We start from the raw sequence: 16,969 nt of genomic DNA on the forward strand, positions 1-16,969 counted from the left end.
ATAGTTTGTGGTCTAACATCCTAGTCCTTGATCCACTTGGAATTTACTTTTGTATTTGGTGAAATATAGTGGTTCAGTTTCATTCTTCTGCATGTTTCAACCCATTTTTTCCAGCACCATTTGTTGAAGAGACTCTGCTTTCCCCATTTAGAAGTCTGGGCACCTTTGTCAAAGATTAGACGTCCATAGATGTGGGGGCTGACTTTTATTTTATTGCCACTAACTTGGGTTATCGCTGGGCCTTGGAGTCAGCACTATGAATCTACTGCTCCTGGTGGTCTTCCCCCGCCCCTGTTTTCCACCCTGTTTGTATTGGATAGGACAGAGAAAAATTGATAGGGGAGGGGAGAGACACCTGCAGATTGCTTCACCACTCCTGAAGCTTCCCCTGCGGGGGGGGGGGTGAGGGAGCCGGGGCTTGACTCTGGTCCTCACGCATGGTGATAAGTGCGCTTAACCAAGTGTGCCTGCGCCTGCCTGCTCAGCCCCTTGCCCCACTCCGCAATCTGGGTCTTGTTTCGGGCGCAGCTCCTGGGCGTGGGCAGCGGTAAGGAAAGAAGGCTCATTCATGGGCCAGTGCCAGCATTTTGGAGCTGGCATTTAACATTCTTAACATTTTTTCCAAAAGAGTTTTGTTACTGAAGTCAGGTTGGTTTAAAAGACTGTTTGTTTTAGGGTTACAGCTCCAGCCCCCTTCAGAGTCCACTTAGTGATCCACTCTCTCTTCCCTCGACTTTGGGAACCTCAGGGCTTATTTTTCACTTGATCCTGTCTGCCCCACATCTGAGGAAGATGAATTCCTTCTAAGTTGTATTGTGTATTATGACCCCCGCCGGCTCTACCCGTGTAGCGGCAGAAAGCAAGGCCTCGTCCCTGCTCACACGCCAGTGGTCCTCACTGTCTTCCCTTCCTCTGCTCAGTCCTGGGCTCTTGGCTTGTTTCCATGTCTCAGGTGTTAACACGGTGCTGCAGTGGACACAGGTGTGCTGGCATCTCTGGACGAGAGGCATACGTGCATTTCACACTAGTGGTTTTGTCTTTGTGCTTTCTTTGAGACGTATTTATGAATGAGAGAAGAAGTGAGAGCCAGAGCATCACTCTGGCTATGCAGGACTGGGCATCAGACTAGGGTGTCTGAGAGTCTCAACACGTCAGCCAGTGTGTCACTTTCTGACTCCAGATCTTGCATTCCCTAAGTAGATTATTAGGACCTACCATGGTAGGTGTCTGCAAAACACTCTCACCCCCAGATTACTTGCTTGACGCCCACCCACAGTGTGGAGGTTGCCTTTGCTCCATCTCCTGTCCACGTGTTGTTTCCGGTCTTCTGTGGGAGCTTGCTGGTTCTCTCCTGGGTGGCTTCAGACCTCTGCAACGTGGGCACCCAGAGATGCCACCAGCAGGGCCAGAGGCCCACGGTCTGCTCTGGATCGACACTGTGGAACAGTAGAGGCCACAGTCTCCTCCTGCAGTGGGAAGCTTCCTGAGCAGAGGAGCAGGGCTCCAGGGGCCTCTCTCTCCGCCCCATCCTCTATGCCTCTTGGTTTCTGTCTCATCTAACAAATATTAGTCTCATCAAAGAAACCACCTGCACTTAACTGCTGTGCTACCGCCCGACTCCCTAGGTATTTACTCTATATTCAGAAGCAGCCCCCCCCCCCATGACTTTTCCTGTTAGCTCCTCAGTTTTCTGGTAAAACTCAATCTACTAAAGTCTTAGAATCAAATCTAATTTTCATCCTCTGTTTAAACATGAAGATGCCCTGTCACCTCTGTGTAGAAGCCAGTGGTTAACTCAGACATGGTGACTGGCTCTGCACCCTCCCTCCCCTCGGCGGCCAGGGCAGGGCTACCACTGAAATGCAAACAGCCCCACTCTCTGAGTGTGCAGGCAGAGCCAGGCAGTGCCGACTGATATGAGCGGAGGTTCATCTGTATTCTCACACAGGCCTGACTCAGATCAGCCCGGCACAATGCCATGCTGCTTTTCTGCTGAGTGCCCAGGCCCAGGAGGCGGGAGGGCTTCCGCCTTCCCTAGCCCCAGGCCCCGCAGGGACTTGTCTTCCTGTGGGCCTTCCCTGAGCTCTGGTGGCACTAGCGGCATTCCTGTGAGCACAGCTAGTGGAGTGAAGGTCCATTTAGATAACGCTCAGCACAAAAGGCTGACAGTCTCCCACATCCCAGATGCCACCCAGAGGACAGCACCACGACAGCCTAAAATGCAAGAACATTGCTAACAATGATCTTGCCCAACCACTCCAGACAATATTTACTTTTATTTATTTTGCAAAACCACCTTGCAAATGTAAAGTCATTTTAAAAAGGATTCTTGGGTTGAAGTGTCATTAAAAGAAAGAGTGGAAACTCCCCCTAGTCTTTCCCCACAGAGTGAACAGTGCGCTCTCCTCTTTCAGCTGTCAGGTGGCATTCAACCAGCCATTCAGAGTCTCTGAGTCTGAGTGAATTGGAAAGCCCTGCATCCTGACTCCAGCCTGGGCTGAAGCTGTGAGCTCCTAGTTCCCCGCGCAGTGAAGGGGAAGAGAGCCTGGGGACACGGAGCCCCAGCGTGTGCATGAGCTTGTGCCCCTCGTGCTAGTCCTCAGGGTAGGTGTGGCGTCGTCAGATCCCCAGACAGCAGAGTCCTCTCCATGAGTAATACTGGGGCATGACGGGACGTTGTGTGAGCCCTCGAATTCCACTGTGGTTTCTCTCAATACCTACCTGCCCATCTCTATAAGAAACTATTTGGTTCTTGTCTCACACCTCCACCCCCCCCCCAATTTATTTTTAATAAGCCTTAGTCTCAGATCAAAAAGAACCAGCTTTTAAATAGTAATAGCAACTTAGACATTTTGGGTGACTGTGGAATCATGGGCTGCAGTTGTCTGTTCCTTTGATTAGATACAGATTCAACGTGATTTCCAAATTGGTATTGTAGTTTTTTGTTTTTGTCTCCAGGGTTATTGCTGGGGCTCGGTGTCTGCACTACGAATCTACTGCTCTTAGAGGCTATTTTTTTCCCCTTTTGTTGCCTTTTTTGTTTATCGCTGTTATTATTGTTATTACTGTTGTTACTGGATAGGTCAGAGAGAAATGGGGAGGAAGAAGGGAAGACAGAGAGGGGGAGAGAAAGACAGACACCTGCAGATCCACTTCACCTCCTGTGAAGCGATCCCCCTGCAGGTGAGGAGCCGGGGGCTCGAACCGGGTCCCTTATGCCAGTCCATGTGCTTTACGCCACCTGTACTTAACCCACTGAACTATTACTGCCTGCCCCACCAAGTTTAGTTTTTGAAATAGGGGAATGTGAAAAAGGAATTTAAGTTTCAATTGTTCGTCATTTTGTAAGCAAGGTGAACAGCTGAGGCAGGAGGAATAAATGCTCAGAGTTCTCGGCCTTTGTGGCTCAGAAGAACATTTCAGGCCTTTGCCTCCTTTTTCCCCTGGCCTGAGGCTCTGCTCATCTCCGGTTGCAGGTTGCACGTAATGGGCTGATGCCAACAGAGCTGACGCCAGGACATCCCGGGGCCGAGACAGCTGAGAGAGGGAGAGGATGGCTGCTCCTCCTTTGAGATTCACATAGCCTGAGTGCAGACACACTTAGAACACAGGGCTACAGGTTCTCAGGAGACCTGCTGATGTGTTGGGCAGTAATGTGAGCCCTGAAAGTTCATGGGACTGTGCAGAGCCCCACAAACATGGGTCTGCTTCAACAGTGGCGTCACTTCCTCACAGGAAAAGACCTGGATGGTAGTGACATTACATTTGCTATGAGGTGGATTTCCTCTGCAAATCTTTCACGGAAGTCATCCTATTTTTTTAAATATTTGATCTATTTTATTTCTTAGAGAGATTCAGAGAGAGAGAGAGAGAGACGCCAGAGCACTGCTCAGCTCTGGTTTATGGTGGTGCTAGGAATTTAGGAGCCTCAGGCATGAGAGTCTGTTTGCATAACAATTATGCTATCTCCCCCTTCCCCCCCATGGAAATTATCCTATTTTAGGGTTACGTCATTTGCATTAATCAGTGACAGGATAGAGTCATTGTTACATCTAGAGACTGATCACTGTACAATGCTAGGAGAAATCCAGATCTGTCCTTGAAAACGTAAGATTCATGCTATGCTTCTCTCAAGGGACTGAGACCCCCACACTAGCCCTCTGCTGAGCAGTGCACACAGCCAGCATCCCTTCACTTGCTCAGCTCCCAGCCTCAGATGGGAGCACAGGTTTTTTTTTTTTTCATCTTTATTGGATAGAGAAAGCCAGGAATTAAGAAGTGGGGGGTGATAGAGACACCTGCAGCCCTGCTTCATCACTTGTGAAGCTTCCCCCCTGCAGGTGGGGACTGGGGGCTCAAACCCAAGGTCCTTGTGCACTGTAACATGTGCACCACCAGCTGGCCCCCACAGGTGTATTTGTGTATGTCACATGCTTCATGCATCTGGTTCTCAAGTTCATTCAGTGCTATGGTGCATACTGATTTGCTTACACCACTGCTCCCTTTAAGAGGCTGTGATTTGCACATCTAATTTGTACAGTGAGCTATAACAGACCCCCGTCTGCTGCTGTGACACAGTGGAATAGACATCGATGGCTGATGTTTTGGTTTGATTGTCATTTATTTTGCTTTTAAATAAATTCCCTCTAAATCCAGGAAGCAGGTGCGATGAGAGACCACTGGCGGGGTGGCTCCCCCTGCGGTCTGTAAATTTTAAATTACTATAGAAAAACAAACAAACAGAAATGGCAGCCCAAGTAGCAGCGGTGACTGTCACCATTTAAATTAGTTCCCTGACCTCACCATGTGCCCCCAGTCCCCCCCCCCCCAACTGCTCTGCTGTGGGGGGCGGGTGCCATGGGCTTACAGGGAGCTGAGCCTTGGTGTGGTCTGGCTAGACGTCTGCATTGCACAAGGAGGAGCTTCTTGCTGGCTCAAGTGGTGTATCTGACACCCATCCTTTTCAGAATGTCCAGAGACTCTAGGGGCGAAGGCAAGCGGATGGATGAAGGGGCTGAGAAGCGCTGAGTCACTGTGTACACTGCAAGCTCATTGTTCCCATAACCGAGCACGGCACACGCTTATCTTCTCTTCCTCCTACTTAGCCAAAAGTGCTTTGGAGAGCAAATGTGCCCGTCTCCCCATTTCACAGGCCCGGGGAGGGCGAGAGCAAAGGCTGCAGTGGCAGCTCTTGAGCCAGTGAGGGCAGCTGGCCTTTGAGGCCACACTTTCTAATCGCTGTTAAAGAAGCCCCCAGTGTGGCTTTGCCCAATGGGGGCACTGAGTCAGAACAAAATCCGACCGCCTTCTCTGCGGGACGGACGGGTGACAAGGGCAGCAGACTCGCTCTGCCACTGTGAGGCCTGGGTTTAGGAAGACGACTCTTTAAAACCTTGTTAGCTAGGCAGGAGTCTAGAGGGGACAGATTTTTATCCCTCAATCAAGTCTTTTTCTCACTCAGTCTCATCCGGAGAATTCAAAAGCAGGATAGGTGGTAATGATGCTGAGAACGGGGCACAGCTCTCCCCACTGTCTCTACACAGACAGAGACGGCCGCTTAGCCCCCCCAATAAGGCCCCCTTATTCCTTGTGGCTTATTCCTGCAGCAAGGTCTCTCTCCAGTTGAAGCCACCGGTTGGTCCGTGGGTCAGGGGGAGGATGGGGGGGTCTGTCAGTTGCCAGATTCCAGTTTCTCCCAATTCTTCACAGGAGCAAAACCCCAGGTATGGGATCTGAATTAATAAAGGAAAAACAGAGCTTAGTGTTTTAGCTTTTAGAAGAGGCCTGGACACGGGAATGAGCGGAGGCCGGGTGGCCAGGCAGCCCCCCTACATATCAATAAAGAACGTGCAGTGCATTGAACAGAGTGGGAGGGAAGGGTATTTACCTTTGCAAGAGGACTCATCAGATGGTGAGCTCCCCTCATGCAATTAAGCAATCGCTTACAGATTGTTTCTTAACAGTGTGGGAGACGGGAGCAATGATATGTATAACCAAGGGAGCTGGGAGGTGATTCCTCCTTTGCAGATACAAGGGCCAAGGATGTAGCTCAGTGGGAGAGACCCCGTGCTCTGTTCCCAGCAAACCCTGCCTCCAAGTTCAGCCTAAACAATCACGAAGTGAGGCTTGAGCAGTGGCGCAGATAATTCCATTTAAAGAGTCTCACCCTACTTTGTTTATCTTTACTAGACCATGATGCACAGCGGACACCGTTACTGTGCCCTCCCCAGTGTCGCAGGCATGGCATCTCAGAACTTTCTCTGCATTTAGAGGCAGCACTAAGTACTGTGTCTCTCAGATTACAGGGAAGGACAGTGCATAAATAAACTGAAAACAACCGGGGGTGGGGGGACTGCAGTAGAGCTTGAGCCAGGTTCCCTGGGGGCGGATGAAGGAAGCATAGAACCGAGTGTGGGAGGAAGAATCCACATGTGTCGCCCCCCCTCCCCCCCTCCGCAGGCTTCCTGTCTTGTTCCTGGGTTTACCTTTCAGACTGACACTATAAATCGCTGCTTCCTCCCGTCTCTCTTCTTCAAATCCACTTTCCCCCAGGAAATTCCAAACAATTTACCATTCTTAGCTGCTGCTTAAAATTCCCCTTAGGCACTAGAATTAGCTCAAGTGTAGTGTTTGGTGAAGAGTCTGGCAGAGGCACCACTGCACCTTCCCACCTCAGCTTAGAGGAAATTCACGCTTCAAAGAGCCGAGCCAGGCCCCATGATGAACAAGGAGTGAGTTACCTTTCGGACCATCTGTACAAAGTCCTTGGAGTTCTGAGGTGACAGGCCCTGGAGTTGGCCGGTACAGGCTTCGAGGGAAGATGCATGAGCCACAATCAGGATGTTATTTCCTGGGGGAGGGAGAACAGTTTCTCTAAGGATGTGCGAATACGAAAGACTGGGAGGCAGTGCTACAGAAAGGGGTGAGCGCTCTCAGAAAGACCATCTGGCCAAGCAGTGTTCCAGGGGTGCTTTGTATTAAGACAACCTAAGGCCATTAACAAAACAAAATAACTTTAGATTATTAGGGGGTTACAAATATGTAGCTGTACATAGACACTCTATGTATTTTGTGTTTGAAAAAATTTATCTCTCTATATAGTTCAACTTTATCATAGGTATGTATGTACATGTAGGTCTGGTGGTAGAGCACAGGACTTGCATGAGATCGCGCGTTTGGTGTATTTGGTGTGAGGGATCAGAGTGATGCTCTGGTTCTCTTTCCTGTTAGTCAATCTACACACATACTAGACATTGAGAGTGTGGGGTTGGCGCGTGGCCCTGTGGTAAGGGGCCTGTTGCACAAATGGATTGCTCGTATCACCTATCCACAGGGAGGTCCCAGGCAATATTCACTCAGCCCCTCCGTGCTAAGATCCTGCCTCTGTTTGACACACCACCCAGTGTAGGAAACAGGCACTGGTTCAGTCCACCTCTAACACGGGAATGTTTTGTAGCCACCACCATAAAGATACACAGTTGTTCTCTGTCTGGAGATAGAACATGCTGCTGGCCTGCTTATCTGTCTGCTTAGCCATCTATCTGTTCATCCAGTCTGAGGGGGAGAGAACCAGCGGTGGGACCCCACTGCTCTAATCAGTCACTGTGCTGCCTCTCCGGTTGTGTGGGCTAGTTTTATTATTATTATTTAAAAATTATTTATTCCCTTTTGTTGCCCCTGTTTTATTGTTATTATTGATATCCTCATTGTTGGATAGGACAGAGATGGGGAGAGAAAGACAGACACCTGCAGACCTGCTTCACTGCTTGTGAAGCGACTCCCCTGCAGGTGGGGAGCCGGGGGCTTGAACTAGGATCCTTCTGCCATTCCTTGCGCTTTGTGCCACGTGTGCTTAACCCGCTGTGCTGCCGCCCGACTCCCTGTTTCATTATTTTTTATCACCACCCAGGTTATTGCTGTGACTCAGTGCCTCACGACAAATCTTTTTCCTTAGATAAGACAGAACTTGAAAGGGGAGAAGGAGAGAGAGAAAGAAAAGACACCTGCAGAGCTGTTTCACCACTCCTGAACTTTCTCTCCTGCAGGTGGGGAGCAAGGTCCTGGAGCACCGTAACCTGTGCTCAATCAACCAAGCGCACCACCCTCTGCCCCAGTAGGGGTTCTCTTTATAGCAAGTAATGTGAGGGCTGCGAGGGAGGGAGTGCCTGTAGGATGTTACAAATGCTGAATGAAACCTGAGATTCCTATCGTCCATCTGAGCTACCCATTGTTACCATTTTAGTGAATGTGACTGGATTTTTTTCTTTTTTTGCCTCCAGGATTATTGCTGGGGCTTGGTGCCTGCACTACAAATCCACCGCTCCTGGTGTGGATAGGACAGAGAGAAATTGAGAGAGTTGGGGAAGAGAAAAATAGACACCTCCTTCACTGCTTGTGAGGTGACCCCCCTGCAGGTGGGGAGCCAGGGGCTCGGAGCAGGTCCTTGTGCTTCACACTATGTGCGCTACCTCCTGGCCCACTAATGTATTTCATGAAGACAGATAGTATGCACAGTCCATCCTTGTTTTAATTTCAATTATTTTGTAATTTGCCCCTTTCACTAAAAGCAGATAGCTATTGTATTTCATGAGGTGCTTGAGTTGAATGTTTAAAAAGTTTGAAGCCTGCTTTGCTTAGTGGGAGCACTGAAAGGCAGCATGGGCCTTTGTGAAGGTGTGCATGCTGGATTCCACATTCCTGGATCAAGTTATAAGCAAACAGTGTTGTGTTAAAGGACTGGTGGGAATTGTAATAGGAAGCCTCCTTCACAGAGCAAGGTAACTATCCGTAATGTAGAACTCTAAGTTACCTAGTAATTAAATGCAACCAATTCTTTTTTTTTAAATTTATTTTATTACTTATTATTGAGTAGAGACAGAGAGACACCTGCAGCTCCACCTCACCACTTGTGAAGCTTTCCCCTTGCAGGTGGGGACAGGGGTTTGAACCCAGATCCTTGTGCACTATAATGTGTGCACTTAACCAGGTATGCCACCGCCTGGCCCCCTTATTTAGCAATTAAATCTGGTGTTGGCCCATGGAGTGGCTACCACTTTAGGTGCTCAGAGAATAAACAAATTGAACGTGAAAGTATCTAAAAGGGAGCCTGGAAAGATTCTTCTTTCCTTCCACATGAATCTGCCAAAGCGAGCTGACATATCTCAGATAGTCTATTGACCATGAAGGAGAAGTCACCCTATATTTACATATAGAGCCCAAGTAATACCACCTACCTTTACTTTTACATTCACTTATGATTTCTTTTGTTACTTGGAAACTTCTATTGATGTAAGCATCATAGGATTCTGAAACCACTAATTTGCTGACTGGGATGTGAGGTCTGTAATAAAAAGAAATATTTTGGTACCAGGACAAAGCAACCAATAGCTTTTCTTTAATATTTATTTATTCGCTTTTGTTGCCCTTGTTTTATTGTTGTTGGATAAGACAGACAGAAATGGAGAGAGGAGGGGAAAACGGGAGAGAAAGACACCTGCAGACCTGCTTTACCGCCTGTGAAGCGCCTCCCCTGCAGGTGGGGTGTACCATTTTTCCACCCTGCCCCAGCCACTGGTAATTACTACTATACTATTATTTTTTTACCAGAGCACTGTTCAGCTCTGGTATATGGTGGTGTAAGGGATTAAAGCTGGGGCTTAGATGTCTCTCTCAGGCATGAGTTTCTTTGCATAACCATTATGCTACCTATCCTGCCCCCATACTATACTATTTCTGGGGTAGTATTTGCATCCTGTAGTATTTGATCCTGTTTTCTTGTTTATTCCTGTATACCTAGAAGTGGGATTGCTGGACCATGTCTGTTTGAGGACCCTCCATACTGTTTTTTGCCCCCTGTAGTATCTGTAGCAGTCCACACTGCCACCTACATTACCAAAGGGTTCCCTTTCCCTGTTATAGTCATCTCATTGTAGTTTTGAAGTGTATTCTCCTAATAGTGACTAATATTGAATGCCTTTTCATCTATCTAGTCATTGACTACCTTATTTGGAAAATCTCTACTCTGCCTATTAATTGGATTAAATGGATTTTTAACCATTGAGTTGTACACTTCCATAGTCTATATAAATCAATTCCTTAGCAGCTGTGTCTTGCGAATATCTTCTCCTATTTTGTGCCGTGCGGGAGTTTATTTTAGAGGTTAAGACTTGTATGCTGAGAACTACTTTTGACGAATGCACTTGTCGAGTTTGTATCTTGCATTTTACTCCATTTGTTGGTTGGTTTTCTTTGGGCATTTCTCTATGAAAGATTCTGTCCTCTGCTTTCCAGTCTGGAGGCTGGCTTCTCTTCCTGCCTGGGACCTTCCATCCTGTGCTGAGGAGGAGGGGTGTGAGTGGGCCTCCGTCTTGGTCCTGAGGAGAGCGAGCTGCCGGCCCTTCCCCACGGAGTCAGATGTTGACATGGTGCTAGCACTCTGTATTCTGCCCAGTGTCTTCCTGTGTACTAGGTGACAGGACTTTTTACCTTTCATGCGGTGTGCTGACCCCAGGTGTCTTTGCATCTGTGCTCCTGGGGATAGTGGCCTAAGTTTTCTCATAGCACTCTTAGCAGCTTTGCTGGCTTCATAATAGGTTGTGAGAGTGAGTTTCATTTATTTTCAATCTTTCTTTTTATACCTTTAGTTATGTTATGGGCTCAGCGTCTCACTTGCTGTTTGAAATCCCAGCTTTTTTTCCTTCAAAGTGTGAATCCATGGTTACTGCCAGAGGCCAATGGAACATTTCTGAACCCCTACTCCAGTTTTTCCTAAAGCTTCTATTTCTGCAGGTATTAAATTAACAGCATGCCTGGTTATTAACTCGAGCGATATTTAAATCTGGTCTAGTATCTGTTTTCCTTCTTCAGTATAAGGCACGCAAAGAATTCTGGGAGGTCCTTGCCCTTCTCCATTCATTGTATTGGGTATTTGTCAGTCATCTTTAGCACAAGGATAAGGCTACTTCCCTGTCTTACTCCAGTGAGGTGGCATGCGGCTCCACAGGGCAGGTGGAAGTGCTCCTGAGGCCCCTCCCTCCTGCAGCACAATGAGAGGCTGCTTGACTCCACTGACAAGCACTCTCTCTAGGGCTGGGCAGGGCAGTGGCCCCCGTGTGACCATGCACAATGACTCGGGTTTGAGCCCGCCTTCCCTCCCCGTTTCTCTCTGTCCTATCTAGTAGAAAGGAGGAAAAAATAGCCACTGGGGTAGAGGGTTTGTAGTGCCAGCACTACTAATCCTGGTAGCAATTAAAAGGTGTGAGAGACACTGCTTTATTGTCGGGCTCATTTTAGAGTTGCATTGCCCATGGCCGGCGTCTCTGCTGGGTTCCACCAGCTTGTGAGTTTCCCTTTTTGATCTTATTCTGAACACAAGACTACACGCCCAGGTGCCTGCATATGCAGAGGACGATGAGAACAGTGTACAAAGATGATCACAGCCCACCCCCACCCCCTGGCAATCATTTCAGCCTATTCCCTCTCCCTTTAGAAGCAAGAGATTTGGGTTTATGAAATAGGGATCTTGTTTTCGAGTCTAAGTCTGGCCTTTTTCTGGTATCTCTTGAGTTAATGGACGGCAAAAGGTGACTTCCTGTTCTCAGGGCCTCCACTTTGCACAATGTCCTCTTCAGGGGACCTTCCTCTGAAGTTCATGCAGCCAGCAAGCACATTTCTCCGGGGAAGCAGCCTTTCAAATCTCTCAAGGGACAGGGGCACCCAAGAGTCACCTTGAGAAGGCTTTGGGCTGCACCTCATTGCAGTGTGTACATGATAGGCAGTCAGTTCTGGCCTAAAAGAGCCCTGTGGTGTCCTTAGAGTTGGGGGAGCAAGCTCCCACCTGTGGGGAGTTTCTGTATCCAGCCTCACTGCACGCTGGCAGGGCTGTGCCTATCACCTCCCTTGACTTTCACAACTGATTTATGGAATTTAGAGGTTTACTTTCTTTCTCAGACTAGTTGAACTGAACTTTGATTTTTCTGCAGAGCAGGAGAAAAATCTGGATTAAGGGCCATGTGCTGAACCCCAGGTTCTAGCTACCACCCCTGCTCTGTGTCCTGTAAGAGCTTCTGTAGGAGGTGAGTGAGACTCACCCCATTCCCAGAGAAGAAAACAACAGGACAGGATCTGATCTACTTACTTTTTTGAGAAAAATGTAGCACATGTTAATTTATGTGGTTATCTGAACTCCTAGCTGTAGAGCAGAAAAATAAGCATGCAAAACATTCAGTTTTGTTCCCAAGCACCTGGCTTACACCATTTGAATGTGGACAGCTCCACAGCAGCTCTGGTGTTTTTCTGTCCGGGCTTAAACCAGAATCCCCAACTTCGTACTATGTGTGCCACCATCTAGCCCCTATTTTTTCTCTTTCTGTGTAGGTAGAGAGAGATAAAGGCCCCTGAGAGCAAGTGGAAGCATGCAGGTACCCAGCCAAAATAAATTATATGAACAAAATAGTTCACCTGGATAATATGATTGCATTGCTGTGTGCATGACCCATCTTTCCTTCTGTCTGTTTTTATCTAAAGCAATCCTGCCTATACTAGTAAAAATTAAAGACATTCTTGCCTTAGCGAGAAACTCAGATTGGGGTGTGTTAGCACAAGGAAGAACGTTCTGCTTATACTGATCTCTTGTTCTAAATTCTGCAGTAACAAGTAGCGTAGTTTATCACTACAGTGATTGTGAAAAATCTGTTTACACACGCTTGCGTGGAGTTTTGATGGTCAATGCTTCTGCACTATTAGTTGTGACCATTTATATATTCACAGGCAGGAGCGGACCCACAGAAGCCAGTTATTATGTGTGGCCTGCTTGAGGTTACAGCAACAAGAACAGTGTTAAGATGCTCCAGAGTATATCTTGCATTGTCATTTCCCTGCTCTCTTGAGAAACCTCTGAGCCTGGGCCTGTGAATGCTACTGGAATGCAAAGTGGTTTTGTTATTCACTGAAAGAAAAACTGTGTGTGTGTGTGGGGTGTCGTAAAATCCACACCACTGGCAAGGCCAAGGGAATTGTCGCTGTTCTCTGACCTCCCCCATGTGCTGTGAGCAGGTTACCTGTAGGTTGTATCAACACTCAGGTTGGCTGCCGCTAACTCTGACGGAGGCATCCACGCAGGCAGGGTGCTCCCAGCGACCCATTTTGTCCACTCAAATAAGCCAGGTTCCACACGGATCTTCAAGTGATTCTCTTGTTGTAAACCTGAGAAGATTAAAGAAAATATGGGAAGTGCCCCCTGTTCTCTCTCCACCCAGAAGCTGCGTAGCTGAAGGATGGGTCTGTGGGTCAGGACAAGCGGCTTCCACGCTGGAGTGGTAGCAAGGCCCTTTAACACTCCCACCAACCAGGGTGTGTGGCAGATTTCAGCTCATCTGCCCTTCCTTAAGCCTGTTCCTTAGACTCTGACTTACAGTGAAGTGGATGTCACCTAGCTAACAAAAGGGGTGACATTCCAGCTCTTAGCTTCCTTTCCAAGGGTGATGGCTAGTGTCTTTTAGAGCCACTGCAACTGGCTAAAGAAACAAGGGTGATTAAGATGGCAGACAGCAGCATGGGAGGAAACATTCACCGTTTCAGTGCAAAGAAAGATGGCTTTCAGGAACATCTAAATCTCTAGACAGTATTTCCCAAGCTTACAAAGCCACCCAAGAAAGCTTTAGATTTTCAGGGAGAAAAAAAAAAATTCAAGACCCATGATTTGTGCACTTCCTCTGATTTTTTTAGCCTCCAGGGTTATTGCTGGGAGTTGGTGCCTGCACCACAAGTCCACTGCTCCTGGAGGCTATTGTTTCACTCTCGTTGCCCTTGTTTTATCGTTGCTGTTGTTGTTGTTGGATAGGACAGAGAGAAACCCTACAGACCTGCTTCACCGTCGGTGAAGCAACCCCCCCCCCCCGCAGGTGGGGATCCTGGGGCTCGAACCGGGGTCCTTGTGCCATGTGCGCTTAACCCGCTGCACTACCACCCAACCCCCACTTCCTCTGATCTTGCTTGTACTGCCAGGAGATGACTGGGGGACTTATAATAAGTCCCCAAACGTGCAGCTTCAATGGTCAAATGTTCCAGGAGGCTAATTTGTGGATGGGACTCGCTGACACGTCAGTTCTTACCTTTCAAGATGTTGTATGCTGTCTGGACACACCGCAGGGATGGGGAGCAGTAGACGTGATCGATGGTGGTGTTACTCTCTAGCAAGGCTTCACCTGTGGAGACAGCCAGGGAATCAACCCAAAGACTTTATTCAATCTCAGCTGGACCCTCAGCCTAGGTGGCAGTCCCTGGACACCAGCGAAGGGGTCTAGTGAGCAATCCAGTGTTTATCCATGAGAGAACTAGACGCACAGTGATGCTTTGTTATAAATGTGAGGGGCCTGGTGGTGCGCCCAGGAGAGAGGAGGGGTAGGCCTCACAAGTGTTGGAACAACTCTGCAGTTACCTCTCTGCCATCAGGACCAAAGGAATTGTAAAAGCAATGAGCCCCATTGGTAAGCCTGGCTTATTCTGTACTAAGCCAAACCTCAACTTGTCATCTTGCCCATCAGAGGTAAACTGTACTACAGACATATCACCACTCTCCTCATATCTTTTTTTTTAATTTTTCCTTTTATTTATTCTCTTTTGTTGCGCGTGTTGTTTTATCGTTGTTATTGGATAGGACAGAGAGAAAGATAGACACCTGCAGACCTGCTTCACTGCTTGTGAAGCAACTCTCCTGCCAGTGGGGAGCTGGGATCCTTACGCCGGTCCTTGCGCTCTCCTCAGATCTTTAGCATCTCCTGCCTGGCTCATACACTACTCTAGACATAGCTAGTTCTGTTCTCTGTCCCACCACCAGGGCATCACATCTTGGGGCTGACTTTCTCTTTTATAGGATTAGTGAGGAGAGTGGGGCTCACACCTGGGTCCTTGCGCATGGCAATGTGTGTGCGCCAGCTTTATTCTTGCGTAGGCTATATATACACACTGCTCTCCTGAGGGCAGGGACTCATGCTCAGAGCCAGCAATCAGCAGGTGTGGAATGACTGAATGGGACAAGGCTTCTGTCCCTGGGTGGCAGCTATGGAATAAACCTGAAAAGAACTGACTAACCCTTTGAAGGTCAGACATCCACCCCCACTGTGTTCAGACATAGCCAAACTGCCCTTGGACTGGAGACCCCCCCAACAGCTCACTAATTGTATAACCAGTCCCCTCTGAGTTGAGCAAATGCACCACGAGGGGTGGGGGGTTGTCACATGAGCTCCTGGAGGAGCCGGGACACTTACCTACGAGCCTCGCCTGCATGCACCCAAACACCGTGATCGGCGCATCTTTCTCATAGTCCCGGAAACCACCGCTCCGCTGAGGTAAGCTGTGAGGCATGTTCAGGTTGGTGCGAATGTAGCGGCCTGGAAAAAATTCAGACAAAGGCTGTATGGCTGCTTGCTTGGTTCCTGAGAGCATTACTCCTTCCGCGCAGAGGTTGTATCGGGAGTTATGCTGCTCATAAGAGATAGGTGGTCTCTGGAAACAATTTTTTTTCTCTCTTTTTTTTTTTGCCTCTAGGGTTATTGCTGGGGCTTGGTGCCTGCACTACAAATCCACTGCTGGAGGCTATTCTCTCCCCCACCCCCATTTTGTTGCCATTATTATTGGATAGGATAGAGAAAGACACCAAAAAAAAATTCGAAGTCTCCAACTTGTCTTTGGGAGACGCCTCTGCAGCCATGAGCTAAGTACTACAGTTGTCTTTCCTTCTGTCTCTCCCTTTACCTTTGGTAATTTATATATATTTTTAAGATACCTGCAGATCTGCTTCACTGCTTGTGAAACATCCCCCTTCCACGGTGGCTATATTTCTCTTTTAAAAATGTCACTTATTTGGTAGAGGGAGAGATAGGTGGAGACTAGGGGCTCGAACTCGGGTCCTTGCCCATAGAAATCTGTGTACTCTACCAGGTACACCCCTCTGAGCCTCAGTTTTTAAGGTAAACTGCTGTCAGCATTTGAGAATTCAATGGAAGACGAATAAAATTCCACAGTTAGCATAGATGCCCTTTCAATTTGTGTCTCCCTACTTCCTTCCTTCTGCTTGCTGTGGTCTTTGTTTCTTAGTAAGCTATGCTTTTTTTATTTAAACATTTAGTGCTAGCAATCACCGTCAAGGTATTCTTTCAGCTTGATTTCGCACATTTTGCTGTGCTGTTTTCATTGTAACCTTAAATGAACGTTAACAACTGCACACTTTAAAGCAGGTGAGAGACTTATTTTTTTGCCTCTACAGTTCCCCCATTCTTGGTGGTGGTTGGACCAGGGGCTTGCCGCCAGGCTCTCAAACATGCTGACGTGTGCACTCTACTGGGTGTACCTCTATGCCCCGAAATGAACTAGGGTGACTTCACAGAAGTGACTTTTGACCCCCACTGTTCTAAGTTTATACAAGGGGGACAGGAATACTGAACTCTGCCCTGAAATTCAAGTGACAGCAGACATGCTGCATAACCGCACCCCCTAGGGGCCATATCCGTGCTGAGCACACCAGCCACACCCTCACCTTTGGCATCAAAGCACTGGGACAGCCAGTACTTCCCAAACACAACATCCATCCTCTCCCCGTGCCGGCAGACAAAGAGGCACCGCTTCTGAGGGCCAGGCTGGCTGTTGATTCTCAGAGGCTGCGGAGGAAAGCAGGCCATCAGTCAGGATCTGAACAAGCCCCCGAATTATGCTGATTGAGGTTTAACCTGTCTGGGAAGTGGAGTGCTGAGACTTAACCTGCAAACCTCAAGTTACCTTGAGGCTCTGATGAGGTGTGAACTGCAGATGCTCTGCAAAGAAAGAAGGGTGAGGGAAGTGGTATCACTTCACTGCTGTTGGCAGTAGAAGGAGCATCTTGGGGTTTGAGTGGCAGCTTACCCAGTGTGTGCGTGTCTTACACTGTGTAGGACCCAGGTTCAAGCCCCTGGCCCCACCTGCAGGGACACGTTTC

The 16,969-nt window shown here is 48.2% G+C and overlaps 1 protein-coding gene across 2 annotated transcripts in view; it reads right to left on the minus strand.

The window, feature by feature from the left end:
- Positions 1-2,257: 2,257 nt before the first annotated feature.
- The window catches only part of UBASH3B (ubiquitin associated and SH3 domain containing B), a 127,836-nt gene continuing 113,124 nt past the window's right edge, over positions 2,258-16,969 (minus strand). For both annotated transcript variants that reach the window (XM_060179880.1, XM_007528964.2), the window contains exons 8-14: positions 16,535-16,655; positions 15,267-15,389; positions 14,112-14,204; positions 13,059-13,203; positions 9,234-9,340; positions 6,741-6,850; positions 2,258-5,732 (exon numbers count right to left, since the gene is read on the minus strand). In XM_060179880.1, coding sequence (XP_060035863.1) covers positions 5,595-5,732; positions 6,741-6,850; positions 9,234-9,340; positions 13,059-13,203; positions 14,112-14,204; positions 15,267-15,389; positions 16,535-16,655 — 837 coding nt within the window. In that variant the 3' untranslated portion in view covers positions 2,258-5,594. The remainder of the gene's footprint in view (positions 5,733-6,740; positions 6,851-9,233; positions 9,341-13,058; positions 13,204-14,111; positions 14,205-15,266; positions 15,390-16,534; positions 16,656-16,969) is intronic.

Source organism: Erinaceus europaeus, chromosome 20 (assembly GCF_950295315.1).
Source record: "Erinaceus europaeus chromosome 20, mEriEur2.1, whole genome shotgun sequence".
Taxonomy (NCBI): Eukaryota; Metazoa; Chordata; class Mammalia; order Eulipotyphla; family Erinaceidae; genus Erinaceus; species Erinaceus europaeus.